This window comes from Sinocyclocheilus rhinocerous, unplaced genomic scaffold (genome assembly GCF_001515625.1).
Source record: "Sinocyclocheilus rhinocerous isolate Xijiao unplaced genomic scaffold, SAMN03320098_v1.1 scaffold385, whole genome shotgun sequence".
NCBI lineage: Eukaryota > Metazoa > Chordata > Actinopteri > Cypriniformes > Cyprinidae > Sinocyclocheilus > Sinocyclocheilus rhinocerous.
The window spans coordinates 141307-167513 of NW_015645545.1; the positions used below are offsets into that span (position 1 = coordinate 141307).

A 26207-nucleotide genomic window follows, 5' to 3' on the forward strand; every position below is an offset into this window, starting at 1 on the left:
TGCAAGAGAGAACCTTTAATTATTTTCCACGGCCCCAGACTAATGATTTAGACCTTTTTTTATGTGATGACCATTTAAATAATAGGGTTGTCTGGTTTCAGAAATTGTTGTGGATGTATAGGCTATATACATGAAATAAGGGGCCAAAATTGCACCTTTTGGGGTACAACATGCAGCTTGCCACTGGAACAGGACCCTTAAAAGGACATATTTGTTCCTTTTTACCCCTAATAGGTAGGCCTACAAATTAGTACCTTAAGGGTACGAATTACTACTCTTAAGGTACTAATATGTATGGTGTACTGCTACGGTGTCAAGCTGTTGTACCCCAAAAGGTACAATTTTGGCCCCTTTTTTCTGTGTGGCCTGGATGAGTGTGAGATTTCCCGGCCTGAAATTGCGTCCCAGTCCGGCCCTGTCAGTGCCTGAAATCACAAATGCTCTACTGAATGAATGGGCAAAAATTCCCAGAGAAACACTCCAAAATCTTGTGGAAAGCTTTCCCAGATTACTGTAGGCAGACAGTGATATACAGTGGCATGCAAAAGTTTGGGAACCCCTTTTTTAATAATTGTAACAAAATAAGATAGATCATACAACATGCATGTTATTTTTTATTTAGTACTGTCCTGAGTAAGATATTTTACATAAAATATGTTTACATTTAGTCCACAAGAAAAAATAGCTGAAATTATTAAAATAACCCTATTCAAAAGTTTGGGAACCCTTGGTTCTTAATACTGTGTGTGGTTACTTGGATGATCCACGATAGATTTTTTTTTGTTTTGTGATGGTTGTTCATGAGTCCCTTGTTTGTTCTGAACAGTTAAACTGAGCACTGTTCTTCAGAAAAATCCTCCAGCTCCTGCAAATTCTTCAGTTTTCCAGCATCTTTTGCATATTTGAACCCCTTTCAGCAGTGACTGTATGATTTTGAGGTCCATCTTTTCACACTGAGGACAATTGAGGGACTCAAACACAACTATTAAAAAAGGTGCAAACATTCACTGATGCTCCAGAAGGAAATACGATGCATTAAGAGAAGATCAAGGTAAATTGTACTTAACTTGTCTTCCGGGAAACATGTATTGCTTCCGATAGGGCAGTACTAAATGAAAAAAAATTTAAAATAGTTCAAGAAAATAAGAAAAATTTCAACGACATCATTCTGTTCAAAAGTTTTTTATGCATCATGTTTCCTTCTGGAGCATCAGTGAATGTTTGAACCTTTTTTAATAGTTGTGTTTATTGCAGTGACTATAAAAACTGTTTAGGACTTAAAAACTTTAACCAGTGTTCCTGAGTTAAGATAAAATGTGTAAAATTGATGTGCAACCTCTTGACATGTTTCATAGATTATGATGATATTTCCAATTGTGTCGACTTCATCATTTGTTTGGGAGGAGATGGGACTTTGCTGTATGCTTCTTCTCTCTTCCAGGTTTGAAAATCTTTTCTAAACTGATTTAATACTGACAGAATAGTTCAAATCAAAGTGCACTGTCAAAGAAATAGAAATAACATTATAAAATGTTTTGTTACATTTTTGTATTATTATTCGTTCACACTCACTCATTTTATTGCTGGAGGTTCCAGCTCTAACGTTATGAGTGGGCTGCATTACTTGACATAGCCTTTGAAAAGCTATAGCTTTTGGTCGGTGAGGGTGGGAGTGGTAAACTTGCTAAAACAAGATTTGTGCCTTCAATATCCCATGATAATAGAAACAAAATAAAATTCTCAGGTTTTTCTATGCATCCGCAGTTACTTGATGACTTGTGTGAGTAAAGTATCCAAACTTTGATACAATTTGTAAAGTTCAAAGTGAATTACTATGGCAAATGCTATCAAGCTTTATTATACAGATATGTAACTGTGGAAAACCCTGGATTTTGCTCAGTGTTTTGCTCATACTATGTATGGTCTCGATGTTTTAGTGTTTTGCCTTATGTTGCCTAAGTAAATGCCTTACAAAGTCATCATTTATGCAGTTTGGAATTCAGCATGTATTTGATATACGAAAATCACTGACTGACAGACAGCTGCTTTCAGTTGCTCATGTGCACTTGTGTGTCCTCTGAAGAATTCTTGTGGCTTGCCGATTGTAAACAGAGAGGTTAAAACATCTGATATGTCAAAATAGAACTGTGCATTAGTGTGGATGCAAGCTGTTAGACCTTCAACTGTCATGTCATTAATAATAAACTGCAATAATGCTGAAAAAAAATTCTCGCTTTTCTAGAAAACGCTGACAAACAATTGTGTGCATATTGGCAAGTAGCTGTGTTGACAATGATTTTGTTTGCTCAAGTATGGGTGTAACACACTCTAACCAAATCCAAAACTTCCCAAGCCTATTTCAATTTATACTTAATATCCCTTTGGATATTTAGTTCTTAATAAGATTTTCTTTTGGTATCTTCATTTTTAAGGCCATATATGATTCATTTACAGAGATGTGGGGATGTTAATGTGGCCCCATTAATAAATGTAACACATTTAAATTGTACAAATTTTGTCGCCTTGGTTCTATCTGACATTTTTGTCAAAATTGAGTTATTCACATATTCTTATTCTGTGACAACTTATTTACATTATGTGATGTTTTTTTTAAGTTCTGTACATTTTGGGACTTTTTATTTAGAAAACAAAAATGTTCTTTCTACAAAGTCGAACTCTAACTTGGTTCTATAAGGTTCTATCTGTGAGCCAATCAGCACTTCGAATGTACACGAGGACCAATCAGGATCAACTTTCTTTGTCATGTCGCTGGACTGCTCCGTGACAGCAGGAAAGATTGAATGTTAAATATTTCAATTTCAAATGTTAAATATTTTAATATATAGTCATTGAAACATTTCTCAATGTTTATTATCTCTTAAAGAAGAGATAATAAAAAATGATAAAAGAATGTCTGTTTTCTGATTTTTTATTTTTGTAAAAAGTGTATAGGGTCGCTAGCGACCAGAGGTAGGCCTATGTAATAGTGCAAGTATATTTTTTCTGCGCAACAATAATTAAATATCTGGTGACTCAATAAAAGCAATTCACCTTTATTCCTCAGAGTGTCACTGTTTCATACACAATGACGACGTGATGTTTCACTCACATAATACCACAGGCATAAAACAAAATATCATCGGCAAAAATTGAACTATTTGAATGGCTTTACTGCAGAGCAATTACTGTATGCAATGAAATATAAGTGTCACAGTCATTTGATGGTGGAAGTGGTGAATAGCGATCAAAATTTTGTTTTTGAAGACGTTGAAAACAATAGTTTTGAGAATATGGTTGAGATCGCGAATATGAGCCAGATGATGAATAAGTGCACTCTGACGATGACAGTGATGGTAAAATCATCTGCTCAAATTGAACCCTTCCCAGTTTAAAAAGGTAACGGAATATGCTTTATTTTATTCCTTTGTAATTGTTATTAACATATCAGGAGAGTTTTACACTATTGCATGTATTGCACGCCCGATATGTAATGATTGGTGCAACATTCATGCATTTAAGGGTTAAACAACTTTGCTAAAGCATTGTGTTTTCTTGCAGTTTAAAGTCTTAAAATGTCTTATATGTTCTAAAAATATGAAATAAATTTCATAAAAAGCATTCAATTTACCTTTCTCATACATATCGACACATTGTTACAACACTAATTTTATATTTTAAAACTAATTATAAGTAGACTGTTAGTATTTATTGAAAACTGTTGCTTCAATTAATGTTTTGCAAGGTAGAACCTTATAATTCCAAGCGGAAAAAAATTAGAATTAGAAGGTTCTATCTGCATTTGACCTGTTCCAAAAATCCCCATTTACAAATTTGAGAGGATTTTGATATTGTACATTTAGAATACATTTAGGGTCTCTGTCATTTTCATGTATGAAAGAGATTTGTTCCCCATATCACTTTTGCTATATGGAATGCAAAATCTTTGAAGCTCAATATCTCAAAACCACTCGGAATGCAGATAGAACCTTATAATTCCAAGACGGTGATTTGCAGTGGTCAAGAACCAAATGTGGGTCAACTTTGCATTTAGCTGAAACATTTAAAGAAGAATGTCTGAAAAACAAATCATGTTGAAACTAGAAATGTATCTTTTTGCCCTCTATCATAGCAATTGCATAGAACATATTTGTCTGAGTGCCATGAATATTCTTTTTACAAAGTATGTGTGCCTATAAGTATTAATGAATTTTTTATATTCTTTTATATTCTGGTTCCTAAGAACCTTTTCTGTTGGTATGTAAATTTTTAAGGCCCAGTGGTTCAAGCTCACAGATATGGGGATTTTAGTGTGGCTCCATGTCCAAATTGTTGAATTTTACATATTTTCAGTGGTCGTGTTGAGATCCCTATATATGTGGGATTGCCCCATTCAAATGTTTGGGAACCCTTGGTTCTTAATACTGTGTGTGGTTACCTGGATGATCCACGACTGTTTTGTTTTTTTTGTTTTGTGATGCTTGTTCATGAGTCCCTTGTTTGTTCTGAACAGTTAAACTGAGCACTGTTCTTCTGAAAAATCCTCCAGCTCCTGCAGATTCTTCAGTTTTCCAGCATCTTTTGCATATTTGAACCCTTTCCAGCAGTGACTGTATGATTTATGATTTAAAATAACATACAAAAAGAAATGTTTGCTAAGAACCAGAATCTAAAAGGATATTGAGATATCATTAATACTTCTTGAGTTACAGACACAGAAACTTTTGAAAAATAATATTTTTGAAACTCAGACAGGTATGTTCTATGCAATTGTTTTGTTAGAGGGGAAACAGATACATTTCTAGTTTAAACATTATTTGTTCATTAGACATTCTTCTATAAAGAAAAAAAGTATCACCTGAATGCAAAGTGACCCACATTTGGTTTTTGGCCACAGAAAATACCTGTAATTTGGCACCAAATCTCGGGTAAATATTGTCATTTTGACCCCCTTGTACAAAATAGTGTTTTACTCAGTAAGTATTAGTGACATTTAATATTTTGTGCCTTTACTAGAAAGAAAATGATCAAAATCATATTATCAAAATTGTCATTCAATTCTGCACAAACATATTTTTTATTTTAGTTTTTATTTTATTTCTTTATTTATGTGTGTGTGTGTGTGTGTGTAAGGAATAATTGACGACGGGCCGTTGAATTATTAAAAAAATTTGCGTCGTGGCCGTTACACCTCAGGTGTGCATTATTTTTCTAATAATTCAACGGCCCAGAGTCAATTATTCCGCTTATACTACGGTTACCACACCTCAAGACATCGATCAGATGATATATTTAAAGTTGATAGCATTCTAATGCAGTTATTAGAAAGAGAGCGAGAGAGACAGAGAAAGAGAAAGAGAGCGAGAGAGCTTGTGTGAATTAGGCTACCTCTGTGCGCCCCTCAACAGTGTTCTGACAGCAGCGTCTCTCTGGCGCTTTTCCACTGCGTGGTACGACTCGGCTCGGTACGGCTCAGTACGGCACGGCACGGCACGGTTCGGTTCAGCTCGGCACGGTTTGCGTTTCCACTGCAGTTCAGTACCGCTTTAGAGTGGGCGGGATTATTCACATGTCGTTGTAGTTGCGCCGCCTCTACTACCACGTCTCCTAAAAAAAACTTTTTCATTCCGCCACGCCCCATGAAGCTCTCGCTGGATCCGCTCCTCTGCTATCAACAAGAGGAACGTCTGATTTAGTAATGTCTCCAAGACCCCTGGCATTGAGTGAAATAACAAAAATAGACATAGAATAAGAACCCTTAACTATTAACAGAAAATAATAAAGCTTACCGAAGCTTACTGGTTGAAAACGCAAAGGTAGCTGACAAAAAGGCCATGTCAAAAAAAGTTTACAGCCAACAGTGTTCTTCACAAAATAAAATAGCTCACTGAACCTCACTTGAAAGTATGAACAGTTCATGGAGGGTTAATTTCAGAACCTTCAATGAAAGCACGGTAACCAACAAAGTAAGCTCTTTTCCCCTCCTTACGTGCCTTTTCCACAGCCGGCCATAGTAAGAGCCTCCTTTCTCGGTCGAAAGCAGTAAGGTCCTCAGTAAACCGAAGACCGTTCACACGCAGAAACTCAGATGATTTCGCCGCTCGCCACACCCCGTCTCTCGCCACCCGGGAGGAAAACTGAATAATGACGGCTCGCGGCCTTGAGGTATTCAAAGGCCTCTTCCCAATGCGATGAACAGTGTCAATCTTATCCGGTAGAATTTTGCTTCCCTCTGGAAAAGTGGCAACACAAATACGAATGGATTCAGCTCTGATATCTTCACCTTCTTTCTCCGGCACTCCTTGCAGGCGTAAATTCCAGCGACGCGAGTAACGCTCTAAGTCTGCAATCCTTGTCTCACAGAACTCCATCTTCTTTTCCTCAGAGCTCAATCTAGCTTCAACATGGCCAACCTTCCCCTTAACGTCATTAAGCTCGGCACAGATATAGTCAACAGTTTTCTTTAGACCTTCAATTTTCAGAGCATTATCACCCACCATTTTCTCCAGGGCATCCGATCGGTTATTTATTAGCTGAGAGAGCGTGGAAATCACAGAATCATCCTCTGCCCTGCCTTTCTTTGAAGGCGGCTTACCCGGGCTCTCGAGAAACGGTGTACATAAAAGTTTATCCCCGGGAGAAGCGTAGCTTTCCTTTTATCTGCTGCTGATTTCATTTTCAAAGTTTTGAGAGGTAACTTCACAGTAAAATAAATGTAGGTTCTAATACGTGCAGCATGATTATATATAGCGTAGTTTAGCTGTTAAAAGCAGATTTGTCAGCGGAGCACTATATAAGCATATAAAGCAGACTTAGCAGGACGCCATCTTGGATCCTTCCCTAAATCTTAGCGGTTCTTTTGTGTTTGTGTCGCAAGTTCAGTGACGCAGGTAGTGATGATTCTCTCCGGCCAATCCGTGATCAGCAGAGTTTACACGTCACGTTTTGGTAACGGTACGGTTAAACAGCGCTTTTATTACCTCGCTAGTGAATTACACGTCACGTTTTGGTAACGGTACGGTTAAACAGCGCTTTTATTACCTCGCTAGTGAGAAATGTCATGTGTAGCCTTTAAGTTGCTACACTATATAGGCTAACTGATAAAATCGTCAGGGCAGCGCTGACAACACCTTTTTGTGCAAACTGCGTGACCGTAGTGTGCGTGTGCGAGCACGTGAGATTGCAGTAATTCCTGTGTACTACGTAGTCCGTAGTATAAATATATATATATATAAATCAGGCTCATTACAGGTCAGATTTTATTTACAGAAACTCTGTAATAAAGCAGGCAATAAATTATTGTTTATATAAATTTAAATGTAATGGTTTATGTGCTCATAATAACATAATAAATTACATTTGATGTTACTCTGGCTCACTAGCGTAGCCAGAAAAGAGACTCTGGGTGTGCATCAGAAGAACTGGATGTGCCATTTTTATTGTCAGATTAATGTGCAAAAAAACCAACTCTGCGTATTACTAACGGTAACAGAATAGACTGGGCTGATGTGTAAAACTATACTCAGGCTCCCCACATAACCATAAAACTATATAAAATATAATACACTCAGGATCGCCAACAATATAGTCATAACACAGTACCTTTAATAGTGCCTGTAACCATATGAATGAATGAAAATGCATTATTTTTTTAATTAAAGAGAACTTAGAGAGAGTAGGCTGCTTTTGGTGCTTGAATTTGTGCTTCAATAATGAGGTCTACGTTTAAGAATACGCTCGAAGTTAAAATTTTAAAAATGTGTATTTTTTTCTCTCTTTTTAACATTAACTTACGAAAGACTTCTTTCCTCAGGTAGATTGCATGTTTTCTTGCCTAAGTTAGCTGGATGTTGTGCACATGATCAATAATCACGTTGCTTGCATTCGCCCAAACTGATTTGCCAAAATCAAAACATGGACAGTGAAGTGAACTGAGTCCCGCTCGCTGTGAAGCGCAAGGGACCAGCCGGCAGAGGATTCCGCTTGGAAAGGCTATGGTTGCAAATGAAACAATGATTTGACCAAAAAGAATGATCACTTATTGAGAATTTGTTATTCGTATGGTCTGGTGATCTTACAGCATATGCCTGCGAATACGGGACAAACTGCGTTCCATATAGCTTTAACACGGAACACTTCTTTGATGCCTTAAATACGGGACGATTCCGTATTGTAGCCAATGGAACCCTACCTGTTGATGCCGGGCCAGGGGAGGGAGAAACATCCGGCTATCCATTAAACCGAGGTTTTTTACTAAAGAATTTAAGCAGGGAGCTCTGCGACATATTGCTAGCTGGGCAAGGTTTAGTCAAAGATTCTCTACTCTTTGTACTGTTTATAATGCGCGGCAATCGTCTCCCAAGATGCTGGGGTCACACGTCACTGTCAGCGGCTGTTTGCGGATTGGTTGGCAGTCCGAATGTCAGCAGATATTTTATTTTATTTTTTAATGAAAATCATTTAAAATTTAAATTACATTTTAAATTTACAAATATTGTAAGTAAACAACCTAAGGCCAAGTTTAGAAAAAAAAATGTTTTAATACTATAAAAATACTGGTTACACTTTATTTCGATAGTCCACTTTAGACATTCTACTAACTATAAGTAACTTTGTAACTACATGTCAACTACATGTCAACTAATTCTCATTAATCTGCATCTACATGTCTACTAACTCTCAGAGTAGACTTAGGGTAGGTTTAGGGTTAGTAGAATAAGTTGACAAAGAAAGTGTTAGAAGATATTAAGCAGACAGTCTACTAATACTCTACTAACTGCTAGTTGACATGTAGTTGCAAAGTTACTTACTGTTAATAGAATGTCTAAAGTGGACTATCGAAATAAGTGTTACCAAAATATTATTCTGCATCTATTTTTAGGTGTATTTTTAGGCACCGGCACACCCTGGCACACTCGTGGCTACGCCACTGCTCTGGCTGAATGTCAGATACAGGGTGTATGATGAGGTTGGATTCTTTAGCACAGTAACCCCAACTGTATGAATGAAAAAGCCAGATAGATAGATAGATTTTGCTAGCATGTTGCTAGCATGATTAACATGTAGTTTAGCCTGTTTCTAGCACTATTAGCATGTTGTTAGCATATTACTAGCATGATTGGCATGTTGTTTGCATGATATAACACATTGCTAGCATGTTTTAACATGATATAGCTTATTGCTAAGCATGATTTACCACACTGATAGCATGTTTTAGCATGATTTAATACATTGCTAGCATGTTTTAGCACATTGATACCATGAGTAGCATGTTGCTAGCATGAATTAGTACATTGATAGCATGTCTTAGGCTAGTTGGTAATAATAATAATAATAATAATAATAATAATTCATTACATTTATATAGCACTTTTCTGTTTTCCTAAGCACTCAAAGCGCTCTACATTGTGAGGGGGTATCTCCTCGTCCACCATCCACCTGGATGATGCGACGGCAGCCATAGTGCGCCAGAACGCCCACCACACACCAGCTTACTGGTGGACAGGAGACAAAGTGATGAAGCCAATCAGTAGATATGGGGATTGTTAGGAGGCCATGATGATCAGAGGCCAATGGGCAAATTTGGCCAGGATGCCGAGGTCACACCTCTACTCTTTTCGAAAGACATCCTGGGATTTTTAATGACCACAGAGAGTCAGGACCTCGGTTTAACGTCTCATCCGAAGGACGGTGCTTTTTGACAGTATAGTGTCCCCGTCACTATACTGGGGCGTTAGGACCCACACAGACCACAGGGTGAGCACCCCCTGCTTGGCCTCACTAACACCTCTTCCAGCAGCAACCTAGTTTTCCCAGGAGGTCTCCCATCCAGGTACTGACCAGGCTCAACCCTGCTTAGCTTCAGTGGGCAACCAGTCTTGGGCTGCAGGGCGATATGGCTGCTGGCTGGTAGGCTTGGCTTGTGAAATAGATTAGTGAGCTTTGCATAATAGGACTAGCCCTGTTGAAAAAACCAGCATATGCTGGTTAGGTATGTTTTGCCTATGTTTAGGTATACCTATGTTTAGGTATGTTTTGAAGCATGGCTGCTGTTTTGAGCTGGTTTAAGCTGGTCCTGAGCAGGAGCTAGTTGCTTAGGACCAGCACATGACCAGCTTAAACCAGCTCATGACTAGCTAAGGACCAGCTTAAACCAGCTCAAACCAGCAGCCATGCTTCAAAACATACCTAATCAGCATATGCTGTTTTTTTTCAACAGGGAGGTGTTATAATGCAAACTAATCCATTCAGATTGAGTCTCAAGGGATTCTGGGAGTTTACGTTTGAATTATGACAGTTGAAGTTTTAATATTCTTGGCTCATTTGAACATTCCGTCAGTGTAAGTCTATGGGATTTTTATGATTTTTATTCTTCAGTTTTTTGAAAATCATAAGATGGATCAGTCTAAAAAGATATAGCAGCCCAAGTCAGAACAGTCTGAAGATCTGGGCTGAGTTTGGTGGTTGTAGCTTGAAAACTCTACAAGGAGTAGCATTAAGAAATTTTAGTCTCATGAGAATTACTAGATAAAAACGTTTGTCAAGACAAACTTTGAAGTTGGCTCGAGAAATCCAGGCCAGAAAGATTTGAAATACTTTTTAAAAGTAGTTTAAAGTAGTTTTAAAGCATAAAGTTTGAATGTTTTAAAGGCATTAAAAGTGAATGCTTGTATGCACTTTCTAGTGATCATGACAGCAGTAAATTAGCTAACTAGATTAAAAAAAAGTTTGAAGACAAACTTTAAGTTGGCTTGAAAAAGCCTAACCAGAAAGTTTGAAGTAGTTTTAAAAGCTTGAAGTTTGAAGATTTTCAGTTTGAAACAGTACTAAAAAGTTAATTTAGTAGTTTTAAAAGCCAGATAGATAGATAGATAGATAGATAGATAGATTTCTGGAATGATTAGCATGCTAACATGCTAGCATGTTTCTGGCATGATTAGCATGATGTTAACATGTTGCTGAAAAACAGTCTGTCAGAGTTGCAGAGGTACTAAAGGATGTTTCTGTGCAGTAGCTAAGGTATTCTGGGTGGTTGCTAGGGTGTTGCTATGCGGTTGCTAGGGTAACCGGAGCAGTTGCTAAGGTACTCGGAGTGGTTGCTATGCAGTTCCTATGGTACCCAGGGTGGTTGCTAGGGTGTTGTTAAGTAGTTGCTAGGGTACCCATGGCGGTTGCTAAGGTGTTGCTATGTAGGGAAGTTGTGGCCTAATGGTTAGAGAGTCGGACTCGTAACCCAAAGGTTGTGGGTTCGAGTCTCGTACCGGCAGGGATTGTGGGTGGGGGGAGTGAACTGCAATGCAGTTGCTAGGATACTTGGGACGGTTGTTAAGGTGTTGCTATGCGATTGCTCAATCACCACTTAATACCACATTATATTTCCCTTGTCAAAAAAGTATACAATTTCAGAACACCACAAAAGTCTTAACAAAATTACATAAAGCAGAGTTATGTTATCAATATTTTCACATTTGGAAGCAAAACCTTGTAAATGTCCACCCAATATTAAAGTCCAGATCTACCATAAATGTCCTTAATTCATCACACCATTGTAGATGTTATGATGTAAAAAAAAAAATGACATTCAAGTTCATCCAACAAAGGTTAATCCACAGAAAGGTAGCAGTTCGTAAAGGAGTTCAGATACAATCCCAAGTTGAAGAAAATAACTAATCAAAATCTTGAACCAGAAGAGATGTCCTCAACATCAAGTAGATACAAAAAACCCTCTGAACAGAACAAAACAAACAATACAACATGAGGTTCAGCAAGTAAAATACATTTCCCACTTTAAAACCTCGGATAAGGATAAAAACAAACAAATTAACTCACATTGAGATGTAGAACATAAATGTTCCTCAACAAGGGTTTACCAGATTAAAGCATGGAAAGAGCACAACATTCCCAACTAACAGGTATATTTTACTGTTCTTCTTCTTCTTCTTTTTGTTCAATGGCCGTTCACTCCTTAGGAGTATTACCGCCACCTACTGTATATCTTGCGCACATGGGTGATGAATCTGTACTGAAGAAATATATATATATATATATATTGTAATGCCCCACCCACCCCAGAGGATCAGAGCCCAAGCTTCAGCTGGCGCTGCGTGTTCAGCTCCTTTTTAAAGCTTCTTTTGCTACCTTATGCGCTGTTTCATTTCCTACTATCCCGATATGTGCCGGTACCCAACAATAAAAATTTTCTCTCATAAAAACATTGATTTCATAACTATTAGTATAGCTTTCTTCTGCTTTTTCCCGGGCCTGCAACAATCTCATTTCAACAATGGGTTCAGGAATATTCCATACCGATACCCCATTTAATGGCATGTTGGGACAGATTTCTTCATTCTCCAGACCACAATCCTTGATCCACTGTTCATACTTCCAACCAAAACTATTCCCTCCATTCTTTTTATATTCCCAACAATCATTTAAAATTGTGCGTGTACGATGACTCTTATTACTACCCTGTAAATTAACCCAATACATCATCCCAAGCTTTTCTCTTCTTAAATCTAATGGCATCTCCCCCATTTCGACCCTGATGGCATCTAGAGGAGTTGATCTTATTGCTCCACAGCAGATTCTAAGTGCTCTGGATTGTATGTTGTCCAGTTTCTTTAATTCTGATTTTGCCGCAGCACCATACACTGCACACCCATAGTCTATACTAGACCGTATTAAGGCTTGATATACATGTAACAGTGCACTTTTCCTTGCTCCCCATTCGTAGCTATTGAAGTCATGCAATTTATTACTCCTTTGCATTTGTTTTAAATTTTCTTAATATGTCTCTTCCAAGTTAATTTTTCATCAAAGATTAATCCAAGATATTTGAACTCTGTCACTCTTTCTAACAATTGTTCATATAATTTCAGAGTAATTTGTTCCTTTTTCTTTTTCTTTGTAAAAACCATATATTGAGTCTTTGATACTGAAAACTTCAATCCCCAATCTACTGACCACCTTTCAACTTCATTTATTGATTCTTGTATTCCTTTAACTACATTTCCTAAATTCCTACCTCTTCTCCATACTGCACCATCATCTGCATATAATGCCTTCCCAATGCTTGGTTTAACTCTTTCAAATATATCATTAATCATTACTCAATTGGACTGATTACACTTCCTTGTGGAGTGGAGATCATACGATGCTGACATTTCTTCACCTATTCTTACCTGGAATGTACGCTCAAACAAAAAATCTAATATCCAATTATACATTCTCCCCACTATTCCGATTTTGTTTAACTTAATTAACAGTCCCTCCCTCCATAAAGTGTCATATGCCTTTTCAATGTCAAAGAAAACAGCAACAAGAAATTCTTTCATTATTAGAGCTTTTTTAACATCATTTTCAAATAATATCAGAGCATCCATTGTAGATCTCTTCTTCCTGAAACCACTCTGAGCTGATGATAATATTTCTTTTTTCTCCAAAAAATAATTCAACCTTCTTACTATCATTTTCTCCATGACCTTGCATAATGTAGATGTAAGAGCAATTGGCCTATAACTATTAGATTTTGATGCATCTTTACCTGGTTTCACTACTGGTATCACTATTGCACTTTTCCAATCTTTGGGTAAGGTGCCTTCATTCCATATATGATTATATAAATCCATTAATGCTTTAACGGCTACTTCTGGTAAATTTTTTAACATACTGTAACTGATCATGTCTCTCCCTGGCGTTGTATTCTTTGAATTGTTAATGGCTATTTTTAACTCAAAAGAATTAAAATCCTCATCCATATTACTATCAACTCTTTGTTTTTTCATACGAGCATTCTCATATATTTTACATAACTCTTGTTTTCTTTTTAAGAACTTATCATTCAAGTTTTCAATACTATGAACTTTAGCAAGATCATTCTCCCCCCATTCCGATTTTATTCAGTTTAATTAACAGTCCCTCCCTCCATAAAGTGTCATATGCCTTTCCAATGTCAAAGAAAACAGCAACAAGAAATTCTTTCATTATTAGAGCTTTTTTAACATCATTTTCAAATAAATCAGAGCATCCATTCTAGATCTCTTCTTCCTAAAACCACTCTGAGCTGATGATAATATTTCTTTTTTCTCCAAAAATTAATTCAAGCTTCTTACTATAATTTTCTCCATTACCTTGCATAATGTAGATGTAAGAGCAATTGGCCTAGAACTATTAGATTTTGATGCATCTTTACCTGGTTTCACTACTGGTATCACTATTGCACTTTTCCCATCTTTGGGTAAGGTGCCTTCATTCCATTTATGATTATATAAATCCAATAATGCTTTAACGGCTACTTCTGGTACATTTTTGAACATACTGTAACTGATCATGTCTCTCCCTGGTGTTGTATTCTTTGAATTGTTAATGGCTATTTTTAACTCAAAAGAATTAAAATCCTCATCCATATTACTATCAACTCCTTGTTTTTTCATACGAACATTCTCATATATTTTACTTAACTCTTGTCTTCTTTTTAAGAACTTATCATTCAAGTTTTCAATACTATGAACTTTAGCAAGACTTCTGTCTTTTCTTTATTCGTTCTGGCTATTTTCCCTTCCTCTTCAATTACAGGGATCTGTTTATAATTATTAATACCATTCATTTTCCTAATCATTCTCCATACCACATGCATTCCAGTCTCTCTCCCAACTGTGTTACAGAATTCCTGCCAAGCCTTTCTTTTTGCACTTTTAATTACCCTTCTGCAGCTGCCCTTTTCTGCTGATATTCTACAACTGTATCTTGAGTTATTATTAACCTTTTTAAAATCCGGAATGCCTTATTCCTCTCTAATTGCCACTGTGCACTCTTCAGACCACCACGGTACACTTTTCTTTTTCTTTCCATTACCTCTTATTAACGGTATAGATTTATTTGCTGCAGAAATGATTTCTCCTACTACCTTATTATATTTCTCCTCAATATTCTCTTCCAACTTATTATTTTTGACATTTTCTTCACACAGCACATAAAATTCCTTCCATTTTGCCTGCTTAAATCCCCATCTTACACACTGATTAAAGTTTTGCCTTTGGACTGCACTCTGAATCTCACAAACTACAGGCCAATGATCACTGCCCAAATTATCTTCATGTACACTCCAAGTACACTTACCGGCTAAGGCAGCTGATGTTATTGTGAGATCTAAACATGACATGCCACCTTTAATTATATACATTCTTGTTGGTTTTCCATCTGTGGCGGGACGACCAAACGACAGACACAGTGGGTGTGTTGTCAGGCCTCGGAGAGGCTTTTATGAACAAAATATAAACAAAGTGTCCAGGAAAAAGGGGAATCAAGTGTCCAAAATAAAACAGGGGATCTGGTGTCCTCGTCGTGCTGCGGGGTTCGTGCAGGGAAGGGCAGTGGTCAGGAAGGAAGGGTCCAGGTAAGGGGCGCCTCTCCGGTCTGGGGCACGAGGGGCTGCGGCTTCTTTCAGCGGCTTCGTCCTTCTCTCTGCCCACGGCGCTTGAAGGGATTAGACGGCCCGGCATCCTGGCCAGACGGCCGTGTAACGGGTGCGGTTCTCGTCCGGACCACAGGTCCGGTAGCTCCCGACTCTGGCGGCACGGGAGTCCCCCTACGCACCCTTCCTGGACCCACGAGGACACCAGCGTGCATGCACGGGGAAGAGACCGGTCTCCCGAGGAGAGGCGCCTCCACCTCTTCCAGTTTCTCTATCTTTCCTCTCTACTACATATCCACTGATCTTAAAATCCAAGGAGCTAATTAACCATGTCTCCTGAATACACATGATGGCTGGTGCCTATTCCATTTCTGTGATATGTTTTTTAAATTATTGCCCATTTGCTATTAAGCTCATGGCATTCCAATGTAGTAGTAGGAAAGACATTATACAACTAATATGTTACTCTGAGTCGTATCCAAAGCAGCAGTTCCTTCCTTTGCTTTCAAAATCCCATGGACCTCCTCTGCTGTAACTCCTGTTAACTTGAGAAATTTGTTAGCACATTCTACGACAATCTTTAACTTGTCCGATTTCCTTTCCACTTGTGAAGTGCCATTTACCACCGCACAAATGAATGCCACAAAGTCAATTTTATTCATCATAATATGTAGATCTGATTCACCTCTTATTAACGGTATAGATTGATTTGCTGCAGAAATTATTTCTCCTACTACCTTATTATATTTCTCCTCAATATTCCCTTCCAACTTCATATTTTTGAAATTTTCTTCACACAACACATAAAATTCCTTCCATTTTGCCTGCTTAAATCCCCATCTTGCACACTGATTAAAGTTTTGCCTTTGGACTGCACTCTGAATCTCACAAACTACAGGCCAATGATCACTGCCCAAATTATCTTCATGTACAGTCCAAGTACACTTACCGGCTAAGGCAGCTGATGTTATTGTGAGATCTAAACATGACATGCCACCTTTAATTATATCCATTCTTGTTGGTTTCCCATCATTCAAACATACAAGCAAGTGCAAGTTCTATAAATTCTTCTAACTATCCCATTATTGTCTGTATTTTTACTACCCCATAAATCATTATGTGCATTAAAATCCCCACATATAATAATTTTACTCCGTGTATCACCCATCACTTCTTCTAATACAGTATTACTTATTTCTTTGCATGGATTATAAAAATTTGTAATTCTAATTTCTTCATGTATTCCCATTACTTCTATACTTACACATTCTACATTATTACTTTTGTATATTCTCTTATATGCTATGCCTTCTTTAATAAATGTTGCACACCCTCCACCTCTTCCAGTTTCTCTATCTTTCCTCTCTACTACATATCCATTGATCTTAAAATCCAAGGAGCTATTTAACCATGTCTCCTGAATACACATGATGTCTGGTGCCTTTTCCATTTCTGTGATATGTTTTTTAAATTCTTGCCCATTTGCTATTAAGCTCCTGGCATTCCAATGTAGTAGTAGGAAAGATATTATACAACTATTTATTATTACTCTGAGTCGTATCCAAAGCAGCAGTTCCTTCCTTTGCTTTCAAAATCCCATGGACCTCCTCTGCTGTAACTCCTGTTAACTTGAGAAATTTGTTAGCACATTCTACGATAATCTTTAACTTGTCCGATTTCCTTTCCACTTGTGAAGTGCCATTTACCACCGCACAAATGAATGCCACAAAGTCAATTTTATTCATCATCGTATGTAGATCTGATTCATTCCTCTCAGGATTTACTCCTTTCTGTGTATAGGATTTCACCCTGATTCCTTGCACATTAGTTCTCTTTGTTTCAACTATACCTTTGGCTTTTACCTTACGTGTAGCTTCTGCATACGTTAAATTTTGCACTGTTTTTATTTTTTGTACTTCACGAGCTTCTTGTTGCACAGGACATCCTCCCCCACAATTACAGCATTTAATCTCTACACCCTCCTCACACTTGCCATATTCATGTTCTCCCCCGCATTTTGCACATCGCATTTTCCCTTTACAAAGATTTGCAGTATGTCCCATTCGTTGGCATTTGAAACATCTCAAAGGTGGAGGTATGAACTCTCGTACCAAGAAGCTTACAAATCCTAGCTTCACTCTTATCGGCAGAGTACTTCCTTCAAACTGAATCATTACGCTCATGCTTTCACATCTTTTATTGTCTTTCCACATCTGCAATCTTCTAGCAGAGATCACTGTTCCTCCACTCAGACTTCCTTTAATATCATCCATATTTACATTAAGAGGTACTCCTGAAATAACCCCTCGAACTTTATTGCCTATTTCTGTGCATGCTATCCTTCCTCCTGCCAGGGTTTTCATTTTCAGAATGTTATGCTTCTGTTGTTCATCCTTGCATTTAATCATTATTCTTCCATTGCTAAGACAAGATACAGCTTTCACTATCCCTATCTCTTTCTCAATTGCTTTTGACAGTTTAACAGGATGAGTTTGTTGTTCTGACTGCTTAGCAAAAGTAATTATCACTTTGATTTCTCTTTCTTCAACCTCTTTATCAGCTTCAATTCTCGTATGTCTTACTTTATTAATTGTTTGCTCACAATCAGATCCATCACTCATGCTGGTCTTTTTTTTCCTTTTATTGTATCTTACTTCCTGAAAATCCATGTCTTGATCATTGTCGCCATCCGAAGTATCTGCCCACGCCGACGCCATTCTCCGAAAACGCGATCTCCCCCCTCACCACCACCGTATATTTTACTCACACTTCCCCCTTCCTTTTACTCTCTGGCCTAGAGAAATATACCTAATAATGACTAGCTTACATTGAGCAGACATACAACTTACATTGAGCAGAGACGACAGGTAACATTTTACTGGAACTGTTACAAAATTTTATATTTTAATTCACCAATGAAATCTGACAACAACTGTCTCATAAATGTTGTTTTTTTTTGTTGCTCAGATAGCATTAAAAAAAGCTTATTTTTCAGGCTAGACCAGCCAGTGTGCATGCGCAGTCTTGAGCGCACGTCTCAGAACGCTGACTGTTTCTATAGCAACCGAGACTTCTAACGGCAGCTGCAGTGATGCGCTGAGTTTACACATTAGTGATTCTGTGATTGAGGTGCGTTCCAATTGACAGGGTCCCTACACAGTGTTCACTGCTTCCTACTCGCTAAGTACGGGATATTCATTGAAGTGGACTTCGCTGACAATAATCACTCATTTTGGAATGCCCTGGAACATCATCAAAGAAAGGCAACTATGGGATCACGCCGATTATGATATAGCATAAATTAATAATGTAATTTATTTTACTTTCAAATTTAAATACATATAACATACATATACAATTTTGTGTCTAATAAATAAAGTCAAAATGTATATGTTTATTATACTTGTATGACTATTGCAGGTATAATTGACTATTAACAGATTGTAATGGTCTCATCTTGTGCTTTCTTTCCCACGCGCAGCCTGATAGTAAACTCCTGAGGTAAATAAAGTAAATAAAATGACAGAGCCTCAGCTGCTTTTCGCTGGTTTTACTTAGTTTTACCTATTCATACAAAACAATATGCAAATGTAACATTCATCACTATAACCATTCGTAAATACTCTAGTTTGTATAATAACACAATTTATGAATATCAAACCCTTCTATTGCAGAGCCTTTAAAAAACTCTTTCAACGGCTCTTTTCCATCGTTAGTTCTGACTGGTGACGCGGTGTGCAATGACACTTGGGAGATTTTCCCTCTCCATTTCCTGTGAAGTGATGTATCGATGTTCCCTTATTCCCTATGGTCCCAGTGCCCATCGAACTGAACATGTTCGCTCCTTTCCCATTGGAATCTCATTTAAGATGGTGGAATACCCTGTGAAGTCCACTTCGCAGTCCACTTACGGTCGAATGGAACGTACCTTTGGAGTTTGAATAGTCTTGGTTCATCAGAATATTCCCTCAATGTAAGTCTATGGGATCTTTATTATTTTTAATCTTCAGTTTTATGAAAACCATAAGTCAGAACAGTCTGAAGATCTGACCCGAGTTTGGTGGTTGTAGCTTGAAAGCTCTAGGAGGAGTAGCGTTTGAAAATTTTAGTCTCAGAAGAAGAATAATAACTAAATATGTACATTTTATGAAGAAAATGTGAGTGGTGCTTGCCGTTGCAAAACTCGGCTTTAGGCATGCAAACTAACCCTAATTGTGTTAGCATCATATTAACAACATGTAAATTGTGAACATTGTTAACATAAGATGTTAACATGATTAAGATTATGCTAGCAACATGCCAACATCATTAAAATGTTGTTAAAATGAAATTTTGTTTAATAAGTACACTAGTAAACATTAGCAAGCATGTTATCTCACATTTCTAGCTGAATTTATATTAACTAATGATCTGTTAAGCATTATATAATGTTTGTTAATGATTTATTATTGAAAGTTATTATAAAGTGTTACCCGGTTAAAATGTCATTATCATGTTAAAACATGATATCCATGAAAATGTTTACCATAATGCTAATACAGTTAATGTGTCATTATCATGATGTTAGCATGCCTTAGCACATAGGTATACGATCCTAGCATGGCATAGCATGTTTTTAGCATTTTTAGGACTTAACTAGGCAATGCTAACACAATGTAGCATATTGTTAGCATGATGCCAGCACATTTTGGATTGATTTAATCATGTTTCAGCAATTACCTACACTTTTTGCATGTTTTAACACTTAGCTAACCACTATTAACATGTAGCTATTTACTGCTAGCATGTGTGACATGTTGGGAGTCCTATTTGCTAACATGAGTCAAAAGAACCAACTCCTATGTCTATACGATATTCTGATGCAAAGATATAGGTCTTGCTAAATGGTTGCTAGGGTACTCTGTTTGGTTGCTAGGGAGTGGCTTGATAGCTGCCAATGATGATACTCCAAAGGCTGCTTGCCAGTATGAATGATATAAACCAACCCCCATTCCTCTATGAAATTCAGATTTGAAGATATGCCTCTTTGGGTTTGGGTTGCTAGGGTGCTTGGCAGTGGTTGCTAGTGGGTGGCTAGGAAGTGTCGATGGTGATTCGTGATTGGCTGTTTGCTGCCCCGAGTCAAACAAACCCACCCCCATGTCTCTATGATACTGTGATCTAAAGATATCCATCTGGCCTTTTATAATGGCAGTCAATAGGATCAGTAGCTAGGGTGCTCTAAATGGTTGCTAGGGAGTGGCTTGACAGCTTCACAATGATCCTGAGAGTCTGATTGGTTGCCTGAGTAAAATGAGCCAACCCCTATATCTCTATGACATTGTGATCCAGTTATATTCAATGCAGAATTCCCATGTAAATTACCATAGTAGTAAAAATGTGTGCTCAGATGCTGTTTTATGGGGAGTCCCTCACCATAGTATGTCTATGGGGCAATTTTGGGAGGCTCTTGCACCCCAGGGGTACAACTTATACCCCAATGTGGGGGATATGTTCTCGCACAGATTGCCAGCCTCTTCAAATGTGGTGACCCACATGTTTCTATGAAATTCTCGCTCGGAGCTATGGCCCGGCAAAGTTGGTCGCAATGTAAAGTCTATGGGACTTTTTTGCCAGACTTTTCACCCACTGTGGGAACATCGTAGGTCTGATCGCTTAGAAAAGATATAGCACACCTCTCCTCAATGAGCCAGTAAGTTTGACACCTCATTCATGGATAAACCGTGCGGGAGGAGTAGAGTGCCGAAGTTTTGTCCAGAAGAAGAAGAAGTATGCAAGAGAACAATAGTGATGCTTTGCCTTTGGCAAGCACCACCAATAAGAAGCTTAAATAGAATATCTGTAATTTGGCTTTTTCAAGCCAACTTAATTATGCAAGAGAACAATAGTGATGCTTTGCCTTTGGCAAGCACCACTAATAATAATAAGCTTAAATAGCAGATCAGTAAGTTGGCTTTCTCAAGACAACTTAATTATGGTCATGGGAAATAACTTTATATCCTGGCATTTGTCCAGATGCATAATGTATTCCTATCACAACAGGATTTTCATGTTTTTTCTAGCTGCATCTGAAGGCACTGTTTAAAATTAACTAACTTTACACAGAGCTTTAAAAGGTTGTCTTGCTAGTTCAAAGAATGGTGTAAATCAGAGAGCTCCAACCCTGCTCTTGGAGAGCTACTTTCCTGCAGACTTCAGTGTTAAGCCTGGTCCAACATACCTGCCTGTAATTTCCAAGTAACTCTAAACACCTTTAGTAGCAGGTTCATGTGTGTTTGATTTGGCCGAACCTGAAGTCTGCAGGAAGGCAGCTCTCCAGGAGCAAGGTTGGAAGACCCCTGGTGTAAATAATTATTATTTCCTTACCTGTCCAACCAAAAACGAGCAATCTCTGTGTTGTTACCCATGTTTCCCTTTCATAGGTTCACCTTCATGCAGTGTTTCTCTTGAGGGAGTTGCATGTAGGGAGTTGTGTAAAATCCAAAAGCTTGCTGTACGATCTCTTTCGATTTTTTTAGATTTCTGTCTACCACTCTGGACTCTGAGGAGCTCGGCAGCAGACTGGACGGTGTGTGCTTTTGATTTGGGCTTTGTGCTACCAAACATTTGTTATTCAACATGCTTATGACTGATTCTGCTTGTCAGCTTCACCAAATGCCATTTCAGATGACAGCAGTTCAGCAGTGCATTTTGAGGAATGTGCCATGTTACATGACTACTTTGTACTCAAAATAATTGTAATAGTTGTACCCCTATATATACTGCTATACTAAGTGATGTCCATTGTGTTCCTTGATGGTTTTCTCCCCTCTGATCTCCGGAGTAGGCCTTCGGAGCACAGATGTTGTGTCTCATTCACATGATGACCACCCCCCATTCCCCCCCAAGCTATAGATAGTCTGTCTGCAGAGTTCTACACTTCTGTGAATATTTCTATTATAATAAAGCTGTCTGCACTGCACAGTAAAACTTATATTTACAGTGCCTAGAGTTCAGAACTCAGTCAGTGAGCTTGTGCTGTAAACTCAGAGAACTGTTACCTTTGTTTCTTCATGTTCCTCATGCACCACCATAGAAGTAAAATAAAATCTGAGGTTCAGACTGCTTGAAACTCATTAATTAGGACAGGTTGACGTTACTGACACTGTAGTCTTATCAACTAATTGAAATGCATCTAGTTTACTATGCATTTATGTGCTCAACAATTATGTATTTTGCAAAAAATACAAAATACAATTATGTACACTGAACAAAATTATAAACGCAACACTTTTGTTTTTCAAAAAAAAGTAGAAACCTTTAACACATCAAGATTTTCACTGTTTGTTATCTTTATTGTCAATGTATTTTGTAGCCCTAGTCACTGCTCATTTGCATAAAATTAACTTTTTCTCACTTAATCACAGCATTGGGCATGCTCACCTCATGTCATTTATGTTGCCAGAAATTGCAACCTCTATTTGAAATTGAATGACTTCTAGTAGCTTTGTTGCTTCAGATTGTTTTCCATGTGAACAATCTTTAAAAGCCTAAATGTATATGTGTGTTTGTATGATATAGGAGAGTGTGTCTCCTGTCATGGCCTTCCATTTGGGTTCTCTGGGCTTTCTTACACCATTTAACTTCGACACATACCAATCTCAGGTCACCCAGGTTATAGAAGGTAAGTCATTACACTGTGAGAGGACATCTGATTTTTCACAGTTTATATTTGTAACACTTTCCTCATGTTCCAGGTTGTCAAAAGGGTCTGAAATATTGGACTGTTCCATCTGGTTTATTTGATAAATCTTTACACCTCTGCAGCTGTATTGTGTTTGGAAGTATCAATTTATAAGAATGTTATTGCTCTTGGGTCACAGATAGTGAGGTAAAGGGCAGATATGTCTTTTCATGAAAACTGTAGTTGTATTTCAAAATCTAGCTAGTTGCCTACCTAGACAGTTGACACAAGGCAGCCCAAAGGCTATTTCAAAAAGTAGGCAGCAGCATTTTGCAGCTATTTACCTTGTATCCAGGATATTGAATTTGTGAAGAGAAATGTTAATTTATATAAAAATATAATTAATTCAATGAAAATATATATATATATTATTCCTAATAATATGCCAGTACTGTTTGCTTGTCTTAAAGGGGTCATCGGATGCCCATTTTCCACAAGTTGATATGATTCTTTAGGGTCTTAATGAAAAGACTACATTGGTAGTGTAAAACAATACCCTTTTTACCTTGCCAAAAACAGCTCTTTTCAGAGCAAGCCGTTTTCTTGCATGCCGCTTTAAATGCAAATGAGCTCTGCTCACCCCACCCCTCTCTTCTGAGCCGCTCTCTGAGAGACAGTAAACCTTATTCATCGTGAAACTTGCTAACTAGCATGTTATTAGGAAAGGCGATTTGCAAAGATTCATAAAAAATCTTAAACTCGCTTCTTCTGTAGGTGAGGCTGGATCATGAATGATTCGCACGAACATAAAAGCATTTAGGCAGATCAGGAGGTGCATTCCCTTCAGAAACAAACGTAATCCACTGCGTCTTCTGCGGCTCAGATGTCGGGAGTAAATGATGACTGCTATGTTCATTATTACATCCAACAACAAAACACCTCAATCGCTTAGGAGACATTCTTGTCTTCATCTGTTCCAGCGTCGAAACAATGGTGAACTGATGACAGCTCACTCAGGGCGGGTCTAAGGTAAGACACCAGTCCAGTCTGTGCTGAAACGCTACTGTCAATCAACAATTGTGGGAGCGGCCTTCGTCCATGTGACGCCACACAGACAAGAAGCTGAGAACGGCTTGATTTGAGAAAGGGGTAATGATTTTAGTAGATAAAAAATCATTTTTATCATTATAGGGTGGTTGTGTACACACATTGCCAACACACAATTCAGTTCAAACAACTTGTAAAAGTGCATGTCACATCCGATGACCCCTTTAACTTTTCAGTTCATGTTTTCATGCAGTATAATGCAGTATATTTGTAATGGTTTGTAAAGAGTGTGTATGTAGAGATTTAATGCAGTATTTGTTGTTCTTTTTGTAGGAAATGCCGCGATAATTCTACGCAGTCGTCTAGAAGTGAAGGTAGTGAAAGAAAATAGAGAGAAGGGATCTGTGGAGGAAATCAGTTTAGTCACTAATGGAGACAAAACTATGCAGTATCAAGTGAGTACCAGAGCCTTATTGCTCATTGTTGACTTTTTTTTTTTTTTTGTAATTACAGGTTTTGTTTTGTTTTTGTTTTTTCATTTCATTTTCGTTTCAGTAATCTCATTACAGTAACTGTTCAGTCTGGACTTGGATTACATATTGGATTTCAATAATGTGTTTAATTTTTATTGCCCTTTCGTTAGGCAGACACATGAGCCATTTAGCAAACTATTTAAATTTAGTGGTGATACCACTCTCTTACTGTAAGTTTTGCAGAGCATTGGAAATGCACTGAATACTGAGGAAGATTTAAGGTTTACAACTTGGTTCACAAGTAAAGTCACAGATAATGTAATTGGGAAAGATGGCGGAGAACCCCCCCCCCCCAACTAAATGGATGCATTCTGTTGCTGTGATTAATATTTGCTAGAGTAATCATGCATTAAGCAAAAATATCCGTTTTTTTAATCTATTGGTGGTGTTGTGCCGAAACTGTGCAACCTTTAATGATACACCCAAAGTTTTGTGTATACACAGCCTAATGTCCATTTTGGCATGCGCTTACGATTTGATGCACTAAATGAATTAAACTTGAATTCCATAACTTTTTGCCAGCATAGCCTCATGATGATCTGAGCCAATTTTGGTGAAAATCAGAGGAGCCGTCTAAGACGAGTTTCAAAAAGTAGGTTTTTCCAAAACTTCAAAATGGCAGAAATTGAAACTATTGTATGCATTTGACTGAGCATGAGCTCAGGAATTTTGTTTCCAAAGCATTGCAGAGATACAGCCTCAAATTTGGCATCATGCCATCAAATTTGTTAATGCTTTAAACAATAATGGTTATGATTACAAATAATAATAATAATAATAATAAATATAGCTGCAAGCATCAATTAAGGGGCCAGGCACAGCAGAGGCAGAATGAGGAGCAAGCATGGCAGGGAGGATCAGATCAAATGCAATGAATAATTAAAGACATTTTAAGGTGATTTTACTCAAAATGCCAGAAAAATCATATATTCAATCATTAGTAATATGATCTAATGGTTTATCACTTTTGATAAACAGATGCAGTTTGGCAAATTTCTTAATGTGGTAAATGAAAACCGTTTCGCCTATCAACACGAAATCTATCACTTTTTGCCAGCATGGTCTGAAGATAATCTCAGTCAAATTTGGTGAAAATTGGACCAACGGTCCAGGAGGAATTAAAACAAGTAGGGTTTCAAAGTAAATTAAAATGGCGGACAGAAATTTCAGGTGATTATGGCATAATTGGTATCAATGTTCATAATATTGCATTGTATTATAATGTTCATGGCATAATCCAAGGAATCTAACAAAAACAGTCAAATGACAATTTTGCTTTTTGAGTACCTCCATGGCATGGTCCCGAAGACACATACCGAGTTTCATGACGATATGCCAATGCGTTCGTAAAATATAGAATTTTACGACAAAATTCAAAAGAGTCCAGTCTTGTGATTTTTGGCCAAACCGTTTAGAAGTTATTAGCAAAAATAGTCATTTTTCATATCTCACTGTGCCAAAACTGTGTAGGTACCCTCAGGTCATGGTCAGGGCTGGACTGGGACAAAAAATCGGCCCTGGCATTTTTTGGTCCAGGCGGCCCATCACCACTTCG

General features: G+C 37.7%; 1 protein-coding gene across 1 annotated transcript in view; it reads left to right on the forward strand.

Moving 5' to 3' along the window:
• nadka (NAD kinase a) overlaps positions 1-26207 on the forward strand; it is a 114541-nt gene that overhangs the window by 42022 nt on the left and 46312 nt on the right. Inside the window, 3 exon segments of the mRNA XM_016510289.1 lie at positions 1356-1441; positions 22970-23072; positions 24453-24574. Coding sequence (XP_016365775.1) covers positions 1356-1441; positions 22970-23072; positions 24453-24574 — 311 coding nt within the window.